At 34.6% G+C, this 21,834-nt stretch overlaps 1 protein-coding gene and 1 pseudogene across 1 annotated transcript; both read left to right on the forward strand.

The window, feature by feature from the left end:
* The first annotated feature begins 7,219 nt into the window (after positions 1-7,219).
* LOC120172137 (60S ribosomal protein L9-1-like) lies at positions 7,220-8,923 on the forward strand. Its single transcript, XM_039179679.1, has 4 exons — positions 7,220-7,346; positions 7,526-7,788; positions 7,863-7,987; positions 8,882-8,923. Exons 1-4 carry the CDS (start codon positions 7,237-7,239, stop codon positions 8,921-8,923), a joined length of 540 nt encoding a protein of 179 aa, XP_039035610.1. The 5' UTR covers positions 7,220-7,236.
* Positions 8,924-13,612: 4,689 nt separating this feature from the next.
* On the forward strand, positions 13,613-15,828 carry LOC120172119 (annotated as a pseudogene).
* The last annotated feature ends 6,006 nt before the right edge of the window (positions 15,829-21,834 follow it).

A 21,834-nucleotide genomic window follows, 5' to 3' on the forward strand; every position in this document is an offset into this window, starting at 1 on the left:
CCTAATGTATAATTTAGACACTTATTTTTATATTAAACCCTTAAATAATAACAAGATAACCATTAATACATGTTTTGAGAAAAAAATTAAATATATAAAAGATAAAAAAATATATATATAATCTAAACACATTTTTAAGTTAAACTTTCCAATAATCTAATTACAACACGATACATTGCATCCTCCGGTTCAATCTCCTCGTTAGACGAACAAATTCCATTATCCAAAATTCAATTGAAAATCTCTTTTCAACGAATGGTTCCAAATATTCGTGGTTTGAATACTAGATGGCTCCTAAGGAAAATCATGAACTTCCGTACAATAGCTCGGCCTATCCTTGATTCTGGAGCTATGTCTACCAAGCAGATCTGGGAAGATATTCGACTGAAAAACAGTAAAGTTCCATGGCAGCATCTAATTTGGTTTTCGTTTCACGTTTCAAAACACAGTTTAATCTCTTGGATGGTTATTTTAGACCGCCTCCCTACAAAGGATAAATTACAACGATTTGAAATTGTTGTTAACGATCAATGCATTCTCTGTTCTGCAGCAAAGGAATCCAAAGACCACCTTTTTACAGAATGTAATTTTACTGCTACTATCTGGAAATCTCTACTTCAGATTGCAGGCATTCAAAAACTTCTTCTTAATTGGTCTGATCTGCTCTGTTGGGCAATTAAGACATGGAAAGGGAAATCTTTGATTACTAGTATCTTGAAGCTTTTTTGGTGCTCCCTTAACTACACCATTTGGGAAGAAAGGAACCGGAGGTTTTTTAGACAAACCAACAGATCGGAAAACTAGATTCTAGATACAATCAAACAGATTGTAGGAATTCAGCTTAGTAATAGGAATGTTAACAGATTAGATAGAACCAATCTTTCTCTTTGTAACTTTTGGGGATAGTTTGATTCTTGTTGTATCTAGGATCCCCTTCATTTGTTTTTGATTGTATGTTTTGTAGCAGTTTTCTGCTATTCTTTAGGTAATAAAATTCTAATTATCCAAAAAAAAAAAATATTCGTGGTACTCACAGAAGGGTTAAAATGTTTTCGAAAGGGATCTCGAGTCACTTACAGTACACTAAATAAAACAAGTCCCTAATCCATTTGGTGGAATAAGTTCATGTTGTCAACATTATTCTTTCTCTTCAGTATTTCTCTTGTTCTTTTCTGATTTAGAATAATTAATTCAAGAATACAAGCATAATTACTATCTAATTAAAACAGTGTTTTCATCATCTAGCACTCTCGTTTACACTTGGGACACGATATCTACTAAGAAACTACCATTGATAGCATCTTGTACAGATATGAGAAAAAAACCCTTTTATTTCCCCTAATGATTAGCATCTTGCATGGGGATAAGAACAAAATCTTTGGTGTTTGAAGGACAGGTTTTATTATTGTTTTTCACATCTGGTTTTGGACACAAGCAGGTTGTCTCATCCCAGATTTTTAGCAATTGAGAAGACCTATAGATGGAGGGGTCGGTATCAATTTTCTTAGCAGACCACAATCAAGCCAAGATTTCATGAGCATTTGGACACACTTGGAAGCTTAGGGATTGGTGAAGTTCAACCATTAACATTTAGTAGGCTTCTCCATTGACCAGTTCATCATTGAAAGTATGCACTTATATGATCAAAGCAAAGCTTATAATCCTGATTTGAATAGATTATATTTGATGTATTATTGGTAAAAGATATTATATTTAATTATCCTAATTGATTATATATATTTATAGAGTATTGTTATACCTCTGTCAAATCTTCACCGCACCTTAATATCTCCGGAGAAAGAATTTAAGAGCATCTTTAAACCCCCTGTCCCTTCTACGATATAGGATCATCAGATAATTGAGGAAGATCATCTCTGCACAAAGAGGCTCCGGAGCCTAACAACTAGAAAAGTCACTATCTTTCAACATGATTTTTGACAGACCCACGTAATATATCAACTTGAATCTATCATCAGTTGATCATATCTACTTAACTTACTAACATATAAATAATTATCATGACTGCGTCTGACACTAGAATAAAAGATCACTACAAAATCCATTAACCTAGACCGAGAGAACTTGGAACCTCTCTTCTATGATTATCACTTCTCTCTTCAACCTCCTTATGGAGACAAAATATCTAAATAACGATCAACAATTGTTCTTTCATTGATTGCAACTTTTATTTGAACTAGAAAGAATGAACCCTCTTATATAACCATCATAACTCAATAATTCTGGTCAACAAATACATATCACAACAGATGAAACATATACTATTTTTGTAAAATTCGACATGAATATACAATGTGTTTTAAAAGTAGGATCTCTTTATGGATATTATTATACAAATCTAAATTAATTAAATTATTTATCGAATAAATTCCGTTAAATATTTGAATTTCATAAGTCAATATATGTATAAAGAAGTTTGGACAAAAATTAAAGAAATAGAATAGATTTGGATGATGAATATACAGGGGTTAATATATGCTTTCATTTCAAATATGTTAGCATAGCGTGGGTCCATGACAGAACTGATTAAAATATTTAAATTTGAATATATCTTAACATACAAATAAATCAAATATCTTAAAATATCTGAATATGAAGTAGCCGTCCCGAATTATTTTGATAGTCCTAAATGAAGGGTTTATTGATAAACGAAACATCAGGTGTAGATAGAAATACCAAAAAGGTTACATCCCACAAACTTGCAGCAACAGGTTACAATCTGAAGTAACAAAATAATTACTGCGTACTACTAATACATAGTGAAAAATATTCAATTTACAGCTTATAATTCTTTGGGCTAAAAGTAAAGAATAATTAGTTTGTGAATTACAAGTTAAAAGGAGAAGATAATGAAAGAATTGGTAATACTCAACCCAGCACAGAGGACATATAGAGGTAAGGATCCCAAGAGCCATTACCACTACTCCAACCATTGTTGTCGCACTGCTCAAACTGCTGTTCCGATGGCCAAACACCTTCCGTTGTTTCATCGATTTGAGACATCGGAATGCTCATCATGTTTGTTTTACCGTTCATATTCATCTGCAACTCAATCGGGAACTGGTCCGAATATGACAAGCCCATCATCGATTCGGAAAGCGGCCATGTAGCGGTAGCAGTTGTACAAGTGGTGATATTAAAGAATCCATTTGGAGGGACTTGGTTCATCTGTGTGCCCCATGGTGCTTCAAATGAAGGTTCATTGGACCACATCATACTTGCCACAGAAGCAATCTGGCTTCGACTAGGTTCAGGCCACTGAACCCCGATATGATCATGATTTAGGACAAGGTCAGACTTGTTAGAACACAGACTTAGTTGATCCTGAACAGGGTTCGAGTTCGAGTTCAGGTTCGGGTTTCCAATTAATTGAGGAGCCACAGTTGACTCTCTTCTAACATTATTGTTGTTTCGTGAAGCCTTAGAAACACCAGCACCAGCACAACTAGTTGGTGATAGGACTCTAAGCCCTTTGCGATCAAGCAACTTAGCCTTGAGTGCACCGAGAAAACCATCAGCATCGTTCCCTGTCCCACAAACTTCCTCAAATGAGAAAGGCTCGATTTTATCCAGCGAGATGCAATTAGCTGATGTTTTCGACGATGGAGGCAGCTCGAAGTTGGTGCGTGCATTAGTCCCACGCAATGCCCGAGCCGCATCATCGTAAGCTCGAGCCGCATCCTCAGCAGTATCGAAAGTTCCGAGCCAAAGCCTAACCTTTTGCAGAGAATCCTTGATCTCAGCCACCCATCTCCCTGATGGTCTCTGCCTAACCCCAACAAATCTATGGTGTCCTCTGGATGATGACTTCTTTCGGCCACGAACTCCGGCAGCAGTGGTCATAGTTAATTACTCCCTTTATGGAACCACTTGGTAGAAGAGGATCGGCTCCTTTATAATTGTTGATTTATAAAGTGTATCTTTGGTTTGCCATTAGTGGACAATGAAGAAAATGGCAAAACTTGGTGCTTAAAATAATGGGGATGTCGACTGCAGGCCTGGTTGTTTCCATCGTCGCAAATACTACAATACAACAGCAGCCAATACATATCAATTGTCAATTATTTTTAATCCCTACAATATTAAGTTATTTGTAAACTAGTCCTTGTTGTTTCATGGATGATTATTGTAAGATTAATTATTAAATTAAGGTCTCAAATTATGGTTTTCTTTTATTTTGATCCCTACAATAGGATATAGTTTGAAACTCCGAAAGAAGAGTTAAAATTCCATTTCATCTTATCTTCGAACTATTTTGGACTCAATGTAACATTGTTAGAAATCAAACTAAATTTTTCTTTTTAACGGAGGGGTGAGCATTTGATCGAGTCGAGTTGGATCAATAAATTTTGAATTATTTGAGTTGATGAATTCTATTTTATAACTTAAACATTTTTCGAGTCAAATCGAGTTTATAAAATTCGAGTCAAGTTGTTTGAGTTTTTGTTTAAATTTAATTGTAAATACTTGTAATGTTATGATACTATTGGATTCTAATTTAAATAGTTTTCTATAACCATATACAATACATATATATATTTCTTCAATTTTTTTCATATGTGATAAAAATATATTACACAAAGTCGAGGAACTCAAATCAAACTTGAAAGTCAATCCACTAATTATTAAAAATTTTGAGTTATTCATGTTGTATTTTATAACACGGTTTGAATTTGAAATTTTTTCAAATTAAATTTATAAAATTACAACTTAAAGTCAATTCGAGTCAGATCAAAAAAATTTAATCTTTTGAATAAAGTCAGAATTTGTTTTGGATAATTTCAAATTTTATAACCCAAAAGAAAAGGCAATGTTGCCTGCTACAAAATATCACCAAATAATCATCAACCCCTACTAACAAACTAAGCAACAAACCGATTCGAAAAATAATTCAGCCTAGATCAAACAAAAAAGATGCAAAACAAAACAAACAACAAACAAGGAAGCTATGCCAGTGACTACCCGTGGATCATCAACCCCTAGGCCCCTCTCATCAACATGTGAGCAACTAAACAACCACATAGTAAACCAACAGCAAACAACAAATTAGTCAATATTCCAATCAAGACAAAGCTGAAGGTTAACCCTATCAAATTTATTTATGCTAAAGCCTTGTAACTTAGCACCAACAGACCTCCTGATGCATTCAAAAATTTCTTCTTCTACCCGAGAATAGCCTCTAAAATGCCTGAAGTTTCGCTCTTCCCAGTTATAAGACAGATCCAAGCTAGCTTCAAGATACAAACAAGCAAGGATTTCCCCTTGAACCTGCCTACTGCCCAAGCCAAAGTATCATTCCAACATAATAACCTGTAAGGTAACCTACAAGCCTGCAGAACTTTACTCCAGACCCCCCCTGCAAAAGCATAATCATTGAACAAATGATCTATGCTTTCTAACCCTACATTACAGAGTTCACAGCACCCATCCAACTCCAATCCCATTCAAGTGAGCTTGTCTTTGGTTGGGAGTCTATTTAAAATAACTATCCAAGCAACAATTGATATTCTTGGAATATATAAAGGGAACCAGAGAAGATGATCCCACCTTACCTTCTCCCTATTCTCCCTCATTCTCTCCCAAACCTAACTGTTTTTTACCATACTCCAACCCACCACATTGCGAAATAATTTAGCTAATTCATTCCTGAGTTTAAGTAACTTCCTCAGCACCCAACTAAGTTGAGACTTGTAGCTAGCATCCCAAAAAACAACCCCTTCAGGGCATACTATTGACCCATGCCACCCAAAGTGAACTAGCATTAGCTAAGATATTTCTAATCAAAAGAAAGCAGTACACCTTGTTCCAACAACCTAAACTCCTTAAGTTTAATCCTCCCTCAGACTTTAACCAGCACATTTGTTGCCAGTTAACTCTAGCCCCCTAGCTGGTGAATCATCACCCTTCCAAAAGAACCTCATACAAAGCTGCTCAACTTGCTTGATGACCTCTTTAGGCAAAACCAACTGCTTACACCATAAATTTGATATATTGAATAAGACAAACTGGATGAGTAGCAGTCTACCACCATAACTCAACTTCAACTTAGACCACACACTCATTTTACTTCTAATCTTATTAATCAGAGGAAAATAGTCTTTAACAGTTAGTTTTCTGGTGACTAATGGCACACCAAAGTACTGAACATGGAACTTACCCAACTTAAAACCAGTAGCTTCCTGAACTCTACTCAATACATCCTCCTGCACCCCACAAGCATAAAGTTCAGACTTTCTAGCATTAAGCTGCAACCCAGATAGTTCATAAAAAAACCCCAAGAACCCAAGAACACCCAAGATTAAGTCCTCAGTACCATGACAAAATATGAGTAAGTCATCAATAAAGCTAAGATGAGTAAGAAAAACACGCTTGCACTTGGGGTGAAACCGAAGCAAACCATATATAGCAGCAACATTTAACAAATAAGACAATACATTCATGACAAGAATAAAGAGATAAGGAGACAGTGGGTCACCCTGTCTTATCCCCCTTCTCCCTTTAAAATAGCCCACTAGACTCCCATTGAAAGCCACAAAAAACCTTGCACTATTGACACAAGCACTAATCCAACCCATATACACCTCAGAAAGCCCCAAGAAAGCAAGTACTTTCATCAGGAAATCCCAACAAACAAAGTCAAAAGCCTTCCTTAGATCAATTTTGAGAGCACACCTAGGAGAAAGAGAACTACGAGAGTATTCCCTAACAATCTCCTGAGCTAACAATGTATTATCTACCATACTACACCCCTTAATGAAAGCATATTGATTTGGCAAAATTATGTATGAAAAATAACCAGCCAAACGATTCACAAGAATTCCAGTGATAGTTTTATAGACAACCGAGCATCAAGAAATAGGGCAAAAATCCCTAGCCATACCTGCATTGGGAGACTTAGGCACCATAAAGTCATAATTTTATTCACCCTTATTTTAATTTTAGCCAATCAAAAAGGTTGTAGAACCTCCCTGAATCAAAGATGGCAGTAAATTATTATATTTATGACCTCTATAAATTCAATCCTCAAATCCGAAATCTAAACAAAAAAATTATTGAATTATTTTTTTACCACAAAATTGGGTCTAAAATGAAAGCAACATAATGCCCATAATCCGACTCCTATTTTTTAAGCGAGGAATCATTTTCAGGTATATATAAAAGAAATTAGGTTTAGGGTTTCGTGGAAGGCAAGTGGTGTTGGTGAATACTCTTGTGGAGATGAAGACCATACTTTCTTCAGAGACGATGGACATCCCTGATAGTGTTAGCATCAAGGTGAAGGCCAAGATGATCAAGGTGGAAGGCCCAAGGAGCAAGCTTAGTCGTAACTTCAAACCAGAGTTTCAAATCACGGTATGAAAACATGATTTTGTCCGTAAAATAGTAGTTTTGCCGTCGTCCGAGTTACCCGCTACACCCGTAATAGTGCGTAATATAGCCCGCAACGGCCACAATCACGGTAAATTCAAAATGACCGAAAACGTGACCGTGATGATTTAAAACCCTGCTTCAAACACCTCAACCTCGACTTCCATCTCATCAAAGACAATGAAACCGGCAAACGCAAGCTCAGGATCGAGTCCTGGTTCGGCTCCAGGAAGACCAGTGTTGCCATTCACACCAATCTCAGCCACATCGAGAATCTCATCACCGGTGTAACCAAGGGTTATCATTGTAAGATGAGGTTCGTCTATGCCCACTTTCCCATAAATGCCTCCATTACAAACGACAACAAGTCCATCGAGATCCGTAATTTCCTTGGCGAGAAGAAGGTATTATCTCCCTTCCCCTTTCTTTCCCATTTTATTCTTTTACATGAAAATGAAATTATTATAATTTTTTTCAAGTGCGAAAGGTGGATATGCTGGAAGGGGTATCCATTGCTCGATCTGAGAAGGTGAAGGATGAGATTGTTTTGGATGGTAATTATGTTGAACTTGTGTCTCGATCTGCAGCTTTGATAAACCAGGTACCATCTTGGATTTTCGAATTGAATTGAGTTTATAAAGTTAGGAGTTCTTTAACGTCTAGCAAGTTAAACATTTTAATTTTTTTCGAGTAATAATATGAGTGTTGGACCTTTGGATTTAGATGAACAGAAATGCCATGTGAAGAATAAGGATATAAGGAAGTTCCTTGATGGTATCCATGTTAGTGAAAAGGGGAGATAGCCGAAGAAGAACGATTGTTTATACACTTTTACTCTAATGAAAGTGCTATGTGTTTTATTGCTGAGGTTGTTGTCTTGTTGCATGACTGTTTGATTTGATTAAAATAAATCCCATCTAATATGCAATTTTTCAAAGTCCAAATCAGAATGGAATCAATTGGCTTATATCCTACTGTTTTTGGTTTTGTTTCTTAACAATTCCAATTAATTTGGAAAAGAATTATCATTTTCTCTCTGAAAGGTAAATTATCTATTTGAGCACACATCTACTGCTAGATTATATTTGGCAAAAGTATACTTAAGCCCTTGTATTTTTTCAAAAAATCCAACTTGGCTCGCAAAAATTTTTTATACTCATTTTTAGCCCTTAAACATAAAAAAATAATCCAATGTGGCCCTCTGACCAATGGTTTTTGTTGTAACACCTCCAACCTGTGCCCAACCTGGATACGAATTCGAGGTGTCACATTGTCCATTCAAAACATGTACATTTATAAAAGTATAGAAAATATAAACTTTCATTAACATAAAGTTAATATTTTACATAAGTATATTTCAAAACATTACAAAATTGATCAGAGCACATGTACTTTACGACTCTGTTTACATGCCAAAAAATCTATTACATAAAACAAAACATACTATGCAAAGTGCTTTGATCTGATCTTCGAGTGTAGATATGTTGTTCTGCAGATCTTAAGCCTGATCCTCTCGCTTCTCTGTACCTACGTGTAAAAACGCTTACACGCTAAGTCGTAGACTTAGTGATGCATAAAAAATATAACAATGCATTACCTATAAATATGAACATGCAATCTAACTATCCAAATGCAATTATACTTATCATATCATAATTCAATAATATCATATATGATTTAGTATAAACAATAATAACATGTTAACATATAATCATGTAAATACTCTTTATATCTTTTATAAGCCCATATACATTACTGAGAACTTAAGGTATGCGAGTACTTTGAGGTTGTGCACATATGCTTTCACCACAGCTCGTATAAAAATCCACTGAGTGGCATATGAGATCTATGTCTCGAAGGACCTCATCTATGTCCCGAAGGACCTATGTAACCCTCGACTATTGAGTGCCAACTATACCTATAGCTCTCACATCACATAACATGGGCATTATCATTATGCTTCATATATTCATGTATTAATATCATTTATATTATAATCACATATTTCTTCTCTTCCGTCAGATATCACATGTACGTGTAACCATCAATCTCATATCATATAACATATGTTGTTTAAGTATATTCACATGAATCAAATAACATGTATCAAATCATATAATCATATATAACTAATGCATGTGTCTATAATGATCATAACATATGCATGTTCATAACTATTGGACCATAAAAAATAATATAGGAAATAGACTTCTCACAAGTCTTATTTCCATTGAACTACACCTATTGTATGCACTCACCTTAGTCTCACTTAATTCTAAATCCACTACTATGATTTTACTCTTAATTCAAGTACACATACTTAAACCCATTTGTACTAATCTAACACATCTTTATCTTCAAAATTCTATCCTCTATATGGAAGTCAAGAATCATATCAAAATTTCAACATGTTCTAATTTCAATTCTATCACTTCATATCTCTTAATTCAACTAATGACAAGTCAAATTTATTTTCAAATTTCACTTATCAACTATTTTCCAAGATTTCATTTAGAAACTCCTTCTCTTTAATCCCTCATAATTCATTCATTTTATAGTTTTGAGATAACTTAAGCTTTCTTTAAGCTTAAGTATCATCGAGAGCTTAAGTATCATCTAAGAATCATAAATCAAACTTAATTTCAGGAACTAATCAACTCACAAGAAACTCACATTTTCTTTTGGGGCTCACGACTGAAGAAAAAGAAAAAGAGGAAGCTGAGAACTCTGGAAACTTTGATTTTTTGCCTCCTTTCAATTCCACGTGGTTTAATATAACCACTACTAAATTAAATTATTTTCTTTACTAAATGACCATTTTTTCCTTCTATTCATCCTTCTTTGTAATTCAATCCTACACAACATTTCCCATATAAGTCCCTAAACTATTCCATTTATCTACTCTAGTCCATAAATTCTAAAATTTTACAATTTGATCACTAACCCGGTATTGAGGATGTTCATTTGTTCTTGACCGTTAAGGTGTTAACGTAGCGATTCGTTATGATGACATGGTAGTTCACAGTAATTGGTGACATGGTTGTTGATGTGGTAGATGAGTTAATTGATTTTTTTAAGTTCGAGGGCCAAATTGTTTTTTTAGAAAAAGTTTAAGGTCTTATTTGAATTTCTTTAAAAAAATAAAAATATTTTAAATTTAAGGGTAAATTAAAAATTTCATCACTAAACTTTATCCTCTCTCCTATTTCTCTAATAGTATTTTAAAAGTATTCAATTTTCTCTTTAAACTTAATACATTGGGTGTTTTGTCACTCATTTGTTTCTTCGCTAACATTGTTATAAATGAGTTTTTATATAGATGTAAAACAATGTTGTTTTGGTAAAAAATTTATTTTTAAAAAACGGCGTTGTTTTAACGTCGTTAACTATTTAATGATGGAGGAGTTACAAAAAAATTCAATTATTATATTCAGTGAGGAAATTGGAAACTTCTAAAGTATAATGACTGAAAATAGGAGAAGAGTAAAGTTTAGGGATGAAATTATAATTTGCCATAAATTTAAAATATAAAAAATTATAATCATACAAAAAAATAAAAATTTAAAAAATTTAAAAATATATATTCTTATTATTTTGGAAAAAAAACTTATATTAAAATTCGTCTCTAAAATTTAATGTGAATTTTATTTTTATTTTTTTAGAGACATATTTGCTATTGTTTTTGAAAAAAAAGTTAAAAATAAATATTATGGTGACAAAAAAAAGTCTCAAACACGTAGGGATAGGCATGGGTTTGGTTTTTGCACCCGATCCGAGATCAAGGAATCCTCCACCCGAGACCCGTCCCAACTCGACCAAAACAAGATTTCACCCGACCTTATATATAACTTAAAAATTCGACCCGACCCGGAATAATAAAAAAATATTATTTTTATTCAATAAAAACAATGACTTAATTGAAAAAATAATATATAGAGGGTATCATTGTAATTATTCCTAAATATATAAGGTAAAGTTATAAAAAAAATTCAAGTCGGGTCGGATATTTTTCACCCTAAACTCGAACCTGACGTGACCCGAACAACATATTTAAAAAATCTGATCCGATTCGACCTGAATTTTTTTAAAAATAACCCGACCGATTGGGTCGGTTCGAAAGCCGTCAAGTTCGGGTACAATGCCCATCCCTACAAACATGTGGAGTCCATATCCACATTGACTTTACAGAATTGTATATAATAGAAATTGGCTAGATAAGTCTATATTCCTATATTTTTAGATCAAATTTAGGTGAGATTTATTATCAAGTTTATTCACTAAAAATGCTCCTCATAATTAGATAACTATTTTTTTATTTTCTAATTCTATAGTTTCATGGTAATTTATAAATAAATTTTAATTTTATAATTTTATTTTTTTATAATAATTTATAATATTTATCTAATTCATATTTATAAAAATTTAGTGAAATAAAATTAGAAAGACATCTAAAGTTTATTATAATTGGATGTAAATATAAAACATAAAAATTTGTGTAGGATGAACGAGTTTCGATTTATGTAAATAAAAGTTAGTTAAATTAGAGGTAATAAAATAATAATAGATTTTTAATTTTTAATAATTTTTTTTGATATTTTGATATTTTAAATTTAAAATATTTTTGTTTTAGAAAAAACCAAATAATACATCAAATTTTAAAAAAAATCAACTCGGGCTTCAAAATTGAAAATAATTATTTTAGCTCATTTTTCACGTCACTAGCCATAACGTCAATACCGTGAACCATCATGTCAATATCAGAATGGTCAATGACGAAAATCATTGGTCAAAGGGCTACAATGTGTTTTTTTATGTCCGAGGGACACATTGAATTTAAAAAAAATCAAGGGCTATATTGTTTTTTTAGAAAAGTACCGGAGCCTTAGGTATCCTTTCATTATAATTTTATTATCTAACTATTATTTTTTAAAACTATATATAATGTTATATTTTAATTTTATTTTGATAATCTATAATTAAAATATTAATGATAATGTTAATATGTCATTATAAGATAATATTATATCAATATTAAAAAAATATGACGTCCATTACACTGAAAGTTAAACATATATATATCTGGATTATGAAAATCTAGAGATGCACGTAAGTTAAATTTTTGGCTGCATTAATAATAATTCAATCTAAATTTTAGGGTGAAAATCCTTGTTTGACATGATCTAATAAAAATATTTTTATTATTTGATAAAATATAGAAATAATTGAAAATATATAAAAATAAAATATTATAAATATTATCTTTATATATATATATAAGTAACTTATAATAATAATTATATTATTATTCCAGATCAAATCACTTTTCAAATCCAATTTTGACCAGATCTAACTTGTGGAGTTTGTTACTGAGAAGAGATGACCAAAGATTCTTTATGACGAAGCAGATCTGAAGTGTAGACTCCTCCTCTATAGTATTATAAAACATTTTGTTGAATTTGACGTATTTAATTGATTATCAACCAATGCCGAACAAGAAAATTGCTCTGATAAGGAGTCGGATAACATGGGTATCTTGATGTTGATGACTAATGAAATAGGGAAAAGATAAGAATGTGGCCCAAGCTAGGTTTAAAGTGTTCAAATGTGTCATCCCTCAAAACTATACCACCTGTAAACCAGTACCCATTATAGGCAGAGAACTAAAACCATGCAAAACTATGGTGTAGAAAAAGGTGAGTGTTTGAATATATAGAAAAAGGTTTGATGTAGGAAACTAAAAAGCAGGTGGGGAAATGGAAGGGAGACAAAAGAGGCTGTTCACTCTCCTCTGAATTCTCAACTTCTTCTTCTTTAGACCAAATCCACTCTCTCTTTCCTAATTTCTCTCCCTTCCGTCCTTATATTCAATCCCATCTTCGTTTCCAAACACAAAACTCCCAAGCTATTGTAAATACATGTCTTTAACTAGTACCATCGTCCCTTCTTTTTAATAGTACAACACTACTCACCTACTACAGAAATGGCCAATAACTCATGCTTTCCTCTTTCATGGTACTCTTTTATCTATTATCATAGTTTCTATTTGTTTATACGTATATTTGAACGAAGTTCCATGTACCCTTCTTACAGATACCTTGGTATTTGGAGTTGGAAGTTCCAACAAAGCTAACTCATCTTCTTCAGGTACCATATTATCTGTTGAATTTCCCCTTGTTCTGATATTTTTGGTGTATTGTTTGTTAGCTTGTGATGAGATAGATAAAGTGGGAAAATCGTGATGGCGAGAGAGTAAAGCGGTTCGCAAATGCATCATCAGCTTCAAGCAAAGAGGAGACGTCTCACATGGATTCTTGGGGTTAGTGCCCTCTGCATATTGTTCTATGTGTTGGGTGCTTGGCAGGCGACTCCTAGTACTCAATACGATTTCTACACTAAAGTTGGTTGTGATAATAATACGGCTACGTCGGACAACAATGGCAATGCTAGTCTCGGTAATTTGTCGATCAACTTGGACTTCACTAGCTATCATCAGGTCGATATCGAGAGCTCGAAAACAGTCAGTCAATTCCCACCGTGTGACATGTCGTACAGTGAGTACACTCCTTGTCAAGATAAAGTGAGGGGACGGAAATTCAATCGCTACATGATGAAATACCGAGAAAGGCATTGTCCCTCCAAGGAAGAACAGCTACTCTGCCTTATACCGGCTCCGCCGAATTATAAGAAACCTTTCAAATGGCCTCAGAGCCGTGATTACGCCTGGTACAACAATATCCCTCATAAAGAACTCAGCATTGAGAAGGCGATCCAGAATTGGATTCAGGTAGAGGGCGATTGTTTCAGATTCCCTGGGGGAGGCACCATGTTCCCTCGGGGAGCTGATGCATACATCGACGACAATGGTGAGCTCATTCCCCTTACTAATGGAAGCATCAGAACAGCAGTCGATACCGGCTGCGGCATAAGTAATGGAAATCCCTTTGCTATTACAGATACCATATATACTTTTGGCCTATGTTAATAACTTGTACTTCAAGTCTGTACTCATTGCCTTTCCTGATTCTTTTCTTCATTTATCTGCTGTTAGGTTGCAAGCTTTGGTGCTTACCTGTTGAAGAGGAATATCTTGACAATGTCTTTTGCTCCAAGAGATACACACGAAGCACAGGTCCAGTTTGCACTGGAACGCGGAGTTCCTGCGATGATAGGAATCATGGGTTCACAGGGTTCCTTACCCAGCAAGGGCTTTCGATTTATTAGCTAATGGTTTCATTTAATTGGGGATAGATGGTTTGTATCTCACGGAAGGGGATCGAATTCTAAGGCCCGGAGGTTACTGGGTGCTCTCCGGTCCTCCTATCCGCTGGAAGAAATATTGGAGAGGATGGGAAAGGACAAAAGAGGACTTAAAACAAGAGCAAGATGCGATCGAAGACGCCGCCAAACGCCTATGCTGGAAGAAAGTGACTGAACACAATGATCTAGCAATTTGGCGAAAGCCTATCAACCACCGTGCGTGTGTTAAATTCAAGGAGCGCCATGGAACACCTCCCATGTGCAAATCACAGGATCCGGATTCAGCTTGGTAATCGCTTTAGCCCATTGATTTAGGTACACAGAAATCCCCTTTGAGTCTCATTTTCCTTATCATTTGTGATAAAAAGGTATAGAAATTTGGAAGCTTGCATAACCCCACTTCCAGAAGTATTTCATGCAAATGATTTTGCTGGTGGCAAACTACTAAAATGGCCGGAGCGTGTACTTGCTGTCCCTCCTAGAATTAGCCGTGGCCTAGTACAAGCCATCCGTGTCGATAGATTCGTGGAAGACAGGGAAATGTGGCATGAAAAGATAGCACATTACAATCGACTTATCACTCCCCTACGGTCGGGACGACATCGGAATATCATGGACATGAATGCCAACTTTGGGGGATTTGCGGCTGCATTGTCAAAGTATCCAGTGTGGGTCATGAATGTCGTTCCTGAAAAAGCAGACAGTGACACTTTGGGAATCATTTATGAACGAGGTCTAATTGGTACTTACCAGGATTGGTGCGAGGCATTCTCAAAATATCCAAGAACATACGACCTCATCAATGCGAATGGCGTGTTTACCATGTATCAAGACAGGTAAACTTTTTTTTTTCCTGCAGACAGTTGATAAACTTTGTTTCCACGTGACTAGAGTTGTGTTAATATGGTGATTGAAGGTGTGACATGACTTACATCTTGTTGGAGATGGATCGGATTCTGCGTCCGGAAGGGACGGTTATATTCCGGGACACGGTGGAGCTGCTGGTGAAGATAAAGAGTATTACAGATGGAATGAGGTGGAAGGCACAGATCATGGACCATGAGAGCGGACCCTTCAATCCTGAGAAAATTCTTGTTGCTGTTAAAACATATTGGACTGGTGAAGCAACACACAAGGAACCCTAGTAGACATTTCATCTCCTCTTTGCACTTCCTGTCTCTCCTTTTCATCTTGGCAAACATACTCTCAAGTCACTGAGATTTCACACCTCCCCAAGCTAATTTTTCCTTTCTCTAAGAGTAAAAGGGTAGGTTTAATTTTTGAAAGATTGTGCATTTTATTTATGCAATGTAAATGTATGCCATTTTATTCACATCTCTCTATTATTCTCATTGCTTAAACGATTGTAGGATTAGCTAAACAGTCTTGCATTACTGAGAAGTAAGGGTATAAATGAGCATAGATTCGATCAACTCGTGAACTATTCGTTTATGTTTATTCATTAATTAAAAAAGTATGAGCAAAATTTTTATGTTATTTAAAGAAATGAATGAGCACGAACATATACATATTCAATTATGTTCCACGAAAAAACTAGTCTATTCGGTTGTTATTTTTTTACATTTTAAATATTGGTGAATGTAAAGACTAAATCTAATATAGATTAAATTATGGAGTCTATGGAGTTTAACAACTAGTGTCGTAATTTCATCATTTTATTTACTTGCAAATATAAAAAATAAACAAACATATTCGTAAACGCTAATCGAACCAAATGTGAACACCTTCAACAATAAACAAACAAACACAAACATGATACCATTTTGATCACCCATCTTTTACTTGGTTTCTATTTTGATCACCCAATTATTATTATTTTAAATCATACATAACAGTACGTTTTGATATTCTGTTGTTAAAAAGCTAACGGTAACAATGACTTGATATTTTTTTTACCTTTTTAATAATAACGTGAAATTATCTTATGATGATGCATTATTATCATTATTAATTTTTTAACAACGTAGGATAAAAATATAATCAAAACGTATTTTATTATACAGACTATTCATTATTTTTCAACAAATTATTTGTTTCTAGAATCACTTCCATCGATTTCCATCTATCTGGGTCGTTTGCTTTGCATATATGACATTGTTACTTGAGTTGCAGTAATCGTATTATAGGCGGCTTTTTTTTTGTCCCAAGAGGGCTTTTGGGTTTATAAATTAGAGTTGTATCCATCCTCACATTTAATTAGGGATCTACGATATTTGCTACAGTGTCGGGCGAACTCGTCACTTCGAAATGACGAGTTTTATGTAATATTATTTTTTAATGGACTTAGATGAATGAGTCTCACGTGAGCCATTAATTTATTGTTTCTAAGTGACGTCGAACTGACGAGTCCAATACAAAATTATTATTTTTATTATTGAATAAAAATTTTAAAATTAGAAATTAAAAAAAGTTAACTCGTCATCTCGAGGTGACGAGTTCCATTAGATTTTTTTATCAAACCCAAAATCCAAAAAAATTGTTGAAAATTCGACTTTATGTGAAAATCCGGAAAAATGGCTTCCTAAGCAGAAATGTTGTGCCTCGACAACGTCTATATTTCGTCGATCGAACTCCGGCCGGAAGAAGAATGGAGTATTCGTCAGCGCGGGATGACTGCGAGAGATCCGCATCCGCGGATGTTGATATATCTTCATCAATCCAGTCTTTTTCTAGCCAAATTTGTATGTGGTGGCTTCAAGGTGTACCCGACGTTGATTCAGGCTCTGATCGAACGTTGGCGACCTGAGATGCACACTTTCCATTTCCCGAACGCTGAAGCGACGATTACTTTGGAAGATGTCGCTTACCAACTCGGTGTTCCAGTGAGTGGAGCCCCGTGGTGAGGTGGAACAATTACAACCCAAGACGTTAGTCTGCAAAGTTTTGGAAAATGTGCCACCATCCGAGTTCATCGATGGCTATCGGGTACAAATGACGTGGTTGAAGTCCGAATTCCAAGTGACCAACGACTCTGTTGAACCATGTTTTATAATATTTTAATATAAAAAATTAAGACAAAATATTTTTGGACTTGATTGAATTTATTCAAAGTTTTCAAAAATAATTTAAATTCCAATAAACTATAATTTGAGCCAAAACAGTTTTTCACGTACGAAGTATCAATACTGTTCTTACAGTATCAATACTATATGAACAATATCAATACTATATGAACAATATCGATACTGTTCATATGGTATCGATACCAAGAGTAAGAGAAGTATCAATACTCTAAAGGTATTATCGATAATACCAATATTTTCCAAATAACTCAAATTCTAGATTACAAAATAGGTACCAATATTAGTGTATGTAGTTAACCAAATGATGATGTCAGCAGTTACATTGTAAACAATGTAATCTAGACAGTTACAGTTACAGTCACAGTTACAAAATAGGCTGATTGTATGAGCTGATATATAACTGTTAGACAGTTACAGTCTCTGCCTATATATTGTAAACAATGTTATAATGGAAAATGTGTATTTCAGTAAATAGAGCTTTCTAAAGAAATTAACTGGCAGCAAAGAAAGAAACTATGGAACCAGTTGCTCAAGGGAAAACCATCCATGTGTGATGCAGTGGTGATGAACATGTCCAACTGAAGCAAATAGCAGGAAACATTCTGACCATGGTCTTAAAGGTAGTGGCAAGAATGATTATGGAGAGGTTGAAAAGAGAACAAACAACCATTCCAATAATTGAAGAACCACTACTAATAAGACATGAAGCGTTGAACTACTTGCCCAGGATGAGGCCAATGAAGCACTAGCACGACTAAAATATCAAGAGAGTCCAAAATTATGTTTACCAATCTTGCAAGAGGATTTATATGCTGATCTTTAATGGTAGTATCAAATCTAGTTAAGATTATGATAATTAACCGTAAATTGATAGAATAAATAAACATGACCACTTGTCAATAAATTTTGGCATGACAAATTTAGTGAATTTGTCGGGGCTCAAATTGAGAGATTATAAATGATCGGAGACTAAGGATACGAAAACTGTGATTGGGGAGGAATTCCTAGAAAGTTTCAATAGGTGAAAAAATTATCACATACTTATAGTTTATGGAGGAGTTTATCGGGATGTATAACAAACATCGTAAAGCAAAGTAAAGTATTATTAACATACAAAGGATAGTAGATTGTTGCATTCAGAAGTCATTGTCTATATATTTGTTTTTATATGCCAGTTTGATCAAGGACAAAAACAATATACCAGAAATACTTGGGATTCACCATTAACTTTTATTTTTGATTTGAATAATCCGATTATAATTCATATTTTCTTTAAATAATAATAAAAATAAATCTTAAAATATTTTGGGAGAAGAGTCGTGGGATTGCTTGAATGATGGATGCTTGCTCTTTCCAGGTATCAAGGAGCTCCAAGAGAGCTTGAGCGTCCTTTCCAGGTTTCAAGGAGCTCCATACATGATAAAAAAATATGAAAATGCAATCTCACTTAATGTTTTGCCTTTATTCAAATATATTTTCTCACTACGTTACTGTAATTCCGTATCACCACTATAATAGTGCAATTTCATGAAGCACTTAGGTCGGGTCACTTTCACATTAGGAGTTAAAATTTATGTAGATAGATGGAGACCACTACTCAGTCTAAGTCAAAGTACATATATAGACAAAATGTTGAAATAAACTAACATGAGTATGACGAGATGGTGTTGGATTTATCATATGTATTTTGTATGACGAACCAAGTAGATCTTGGTGAATGTGACTGGTTCGAAGTTAAGAATATGCTTTAAGTACTTAAGAAAAATTTAAAAATACATTCTTAATATATGAGATAACAAAAAGATTATTTGGATCAAGAAGTTCATAATTGATCCATGTTATGTTTGGTTTGAAATTAAGTTTGGCAAGTTGGAAATTTTATATTGGTTGGTAGTCAACTTATTGGAAAATTCATCTTGGTTGGTGGCCAACTTATTGGAAAAAGCTTTGGTAGGTGGCCAACTTATTTTTCATCTTTGATCCCTAAAATATTAGGTTATTTATAAGTTTAGTACTTAAAACTCAACTATAAATAGGCCTAACTATTTCATTAGAAATCATCCCAAAACAAGTTCTCTTTTCCTCTTGTTTTCTTCATTATCTCACTTTGGGAATTCTAAAGAATTCCATTTGTTGTAATATTTGTTGATAGTGAAGTTATCATCCGGTGTGGTGCCCGAGGAGTAGACGATATTCTCATCGAACCTCGTAAATTTGGTGTATTCTCTCCTTTATTGTTCTTTATTCGATTTTTACATTGTGTTTCAATATTCAATAGTTTGACGGGTTTATCCGCTGTGCAACCTTTGGTGGTTTTGATCTTGACATTTTAGGTCAATTTTGAAACTACGTTCATGTGGGAAATAACTCGGTTTCCCCAAAAATTGGCATCAGAGCTTCGGTTGAGGTTATCCTGGTGGTTTCGTTGCTGAAACAATACAGTTCGTGATATTGAATATTGTTCGTTAGAATTAAAATGCCAAAATACGGATCAGTTGAGACATCAAGCTCTTCATCTGGATCGGTGAGGAGGGTGATGTCAAATACAAATTTCTTGGTGGAGTTGTTCGATGGATCCGATCATTTTGGCATGTGGCAAGGCGAGGTGTTAGACGCTTTATTCCAACAAGGTCTAGACATCGCCATTGAGGAAGAAAAACCCGAATATATGGAGGAGAAAGAGTGGGGAACAATCAATCGTTTGGTGTGCAGCACGATTCGATCTTGTCTTTCCAGGGAGCAGAAGTATAGCTACAAGAACAAGATTTTTACAATTAAGATGTGGAAAGCATTGGAGGAAAAATTCCTAAAGAAAAGCTCTCAGAATCGTCTTCATATGAAGAAAATATTGTTCATATTTGATTATTAACTAGGCACCAATATGAATGAACATATCACTGCGTTCAATGAGCTAGTGACAGACTTAATGGGCATGGATGAAACCTTCAAAGATGAATATTTGGCCTTGATGTTGTTGTCATCTCTTCCATATGAATTTGAGCACCTTGAGACAATGTTACTTCATGGTAAGGATAATGTTACCCTTAAAGATGTAACTGTTGCTTTGTATAGTTATGAGCTCAGGAAGAAAACCAAGAAGGAGAGCAAGTACGAAGCAGCGGAGGCCATGGTGGCAAGAGGTCGCTCGAAAAGTCAAAAGCCAAAGTGGAGAGGGAGATCAAAGTCGAAGTCCAGATTGGGAAAAGATGAATGTTCCTTTTGTCATAAGAAAGACCATTGGAAGAAAGATTGTTCGAAGCTGAAGAAGAAAAGAAAAGCTGCTCCAGATGCACATGTTGCAGAGCATGATGCAAATGACTCTAAAATATCATTGGTTGCTTCATCAACAATATTCCATTCAGATGTGTGGATATTAGATTCGGGTTGTACCTATCATATGTCCCTTAATCGGGAGTGGTTCTCCAATTTAGCAGAACTAAATGCATGAGTTGTTTATATGGGCAATGACAATGCCTGTAAAACTGTTGGGATAAGTTCAATTCAATTAAAGAATCAAGATGGATCAACCAGAGTTCTGACTGATTTTCGATACGTGCCCAGTTTGAAGAAACATCTCATCTCGTTGGGAGCCTTGGAATCCAAAGGCTCAGTAGTCACTATGAGAGATTGAGTTTTAAAATTCACATATGGTGTACTTGTGATGATGAAGAGCATCAGGAAAAATAATTTGTATTACTACCAAGGTAGTACAATTATTGGAGCAGTTGCAGCATCTTTCGGAGGTGATGATTTGGACGCAACCCAATTGTGGCATATGCGGTTGGGACATGCTGGAGAGAAATCTTTGCAAATTCTGGCAAAGAAAGGATTGTTGAAAGGTGTAAAGGCTTGTAAATTGAACTTTTACGAGCATTGTGTTCTGGGAAAGCAGAAGAGAGTGAAGTTTGACACCACTATACATAATACAAAATGTATTGTGGATTATATTCACTCAGATGTATGGGGTCCTTCAAAGATATTGTCTTTGGGAAGAAACCATTATTTTGTAACTTTTGTAGATGACTTTTCTAGAATAGTTTGGGTGTATCCGATGAAGTCTAAAGATGAAGTGCTTCGAATTTTCCTGAAATGGAAAAATATGATCGAGAACCAGATTGGTAGAAAGATCAAACTTCTTAGGACGAAC

The sequence above is a fragment of the Hibiscus syriacus genome, unplaced genomic scaffold (genome assembly GCF_006381635.1).
Source record: "Hibiscus syriacus cultivar Baekdansim isolate YM2019G1 unplaced genomic scaffold, ASM638163v2 tig00111842_pilon, whole genome shotgun sequence".
NCBI classification, from domain to species: domain Eukaryota; kingdom Viridiplantae; phylum Streptophyta; class Magnoliopsida; order Malvales; family Malvaceae; genus Hibiscus; species Hibiscus syriacus.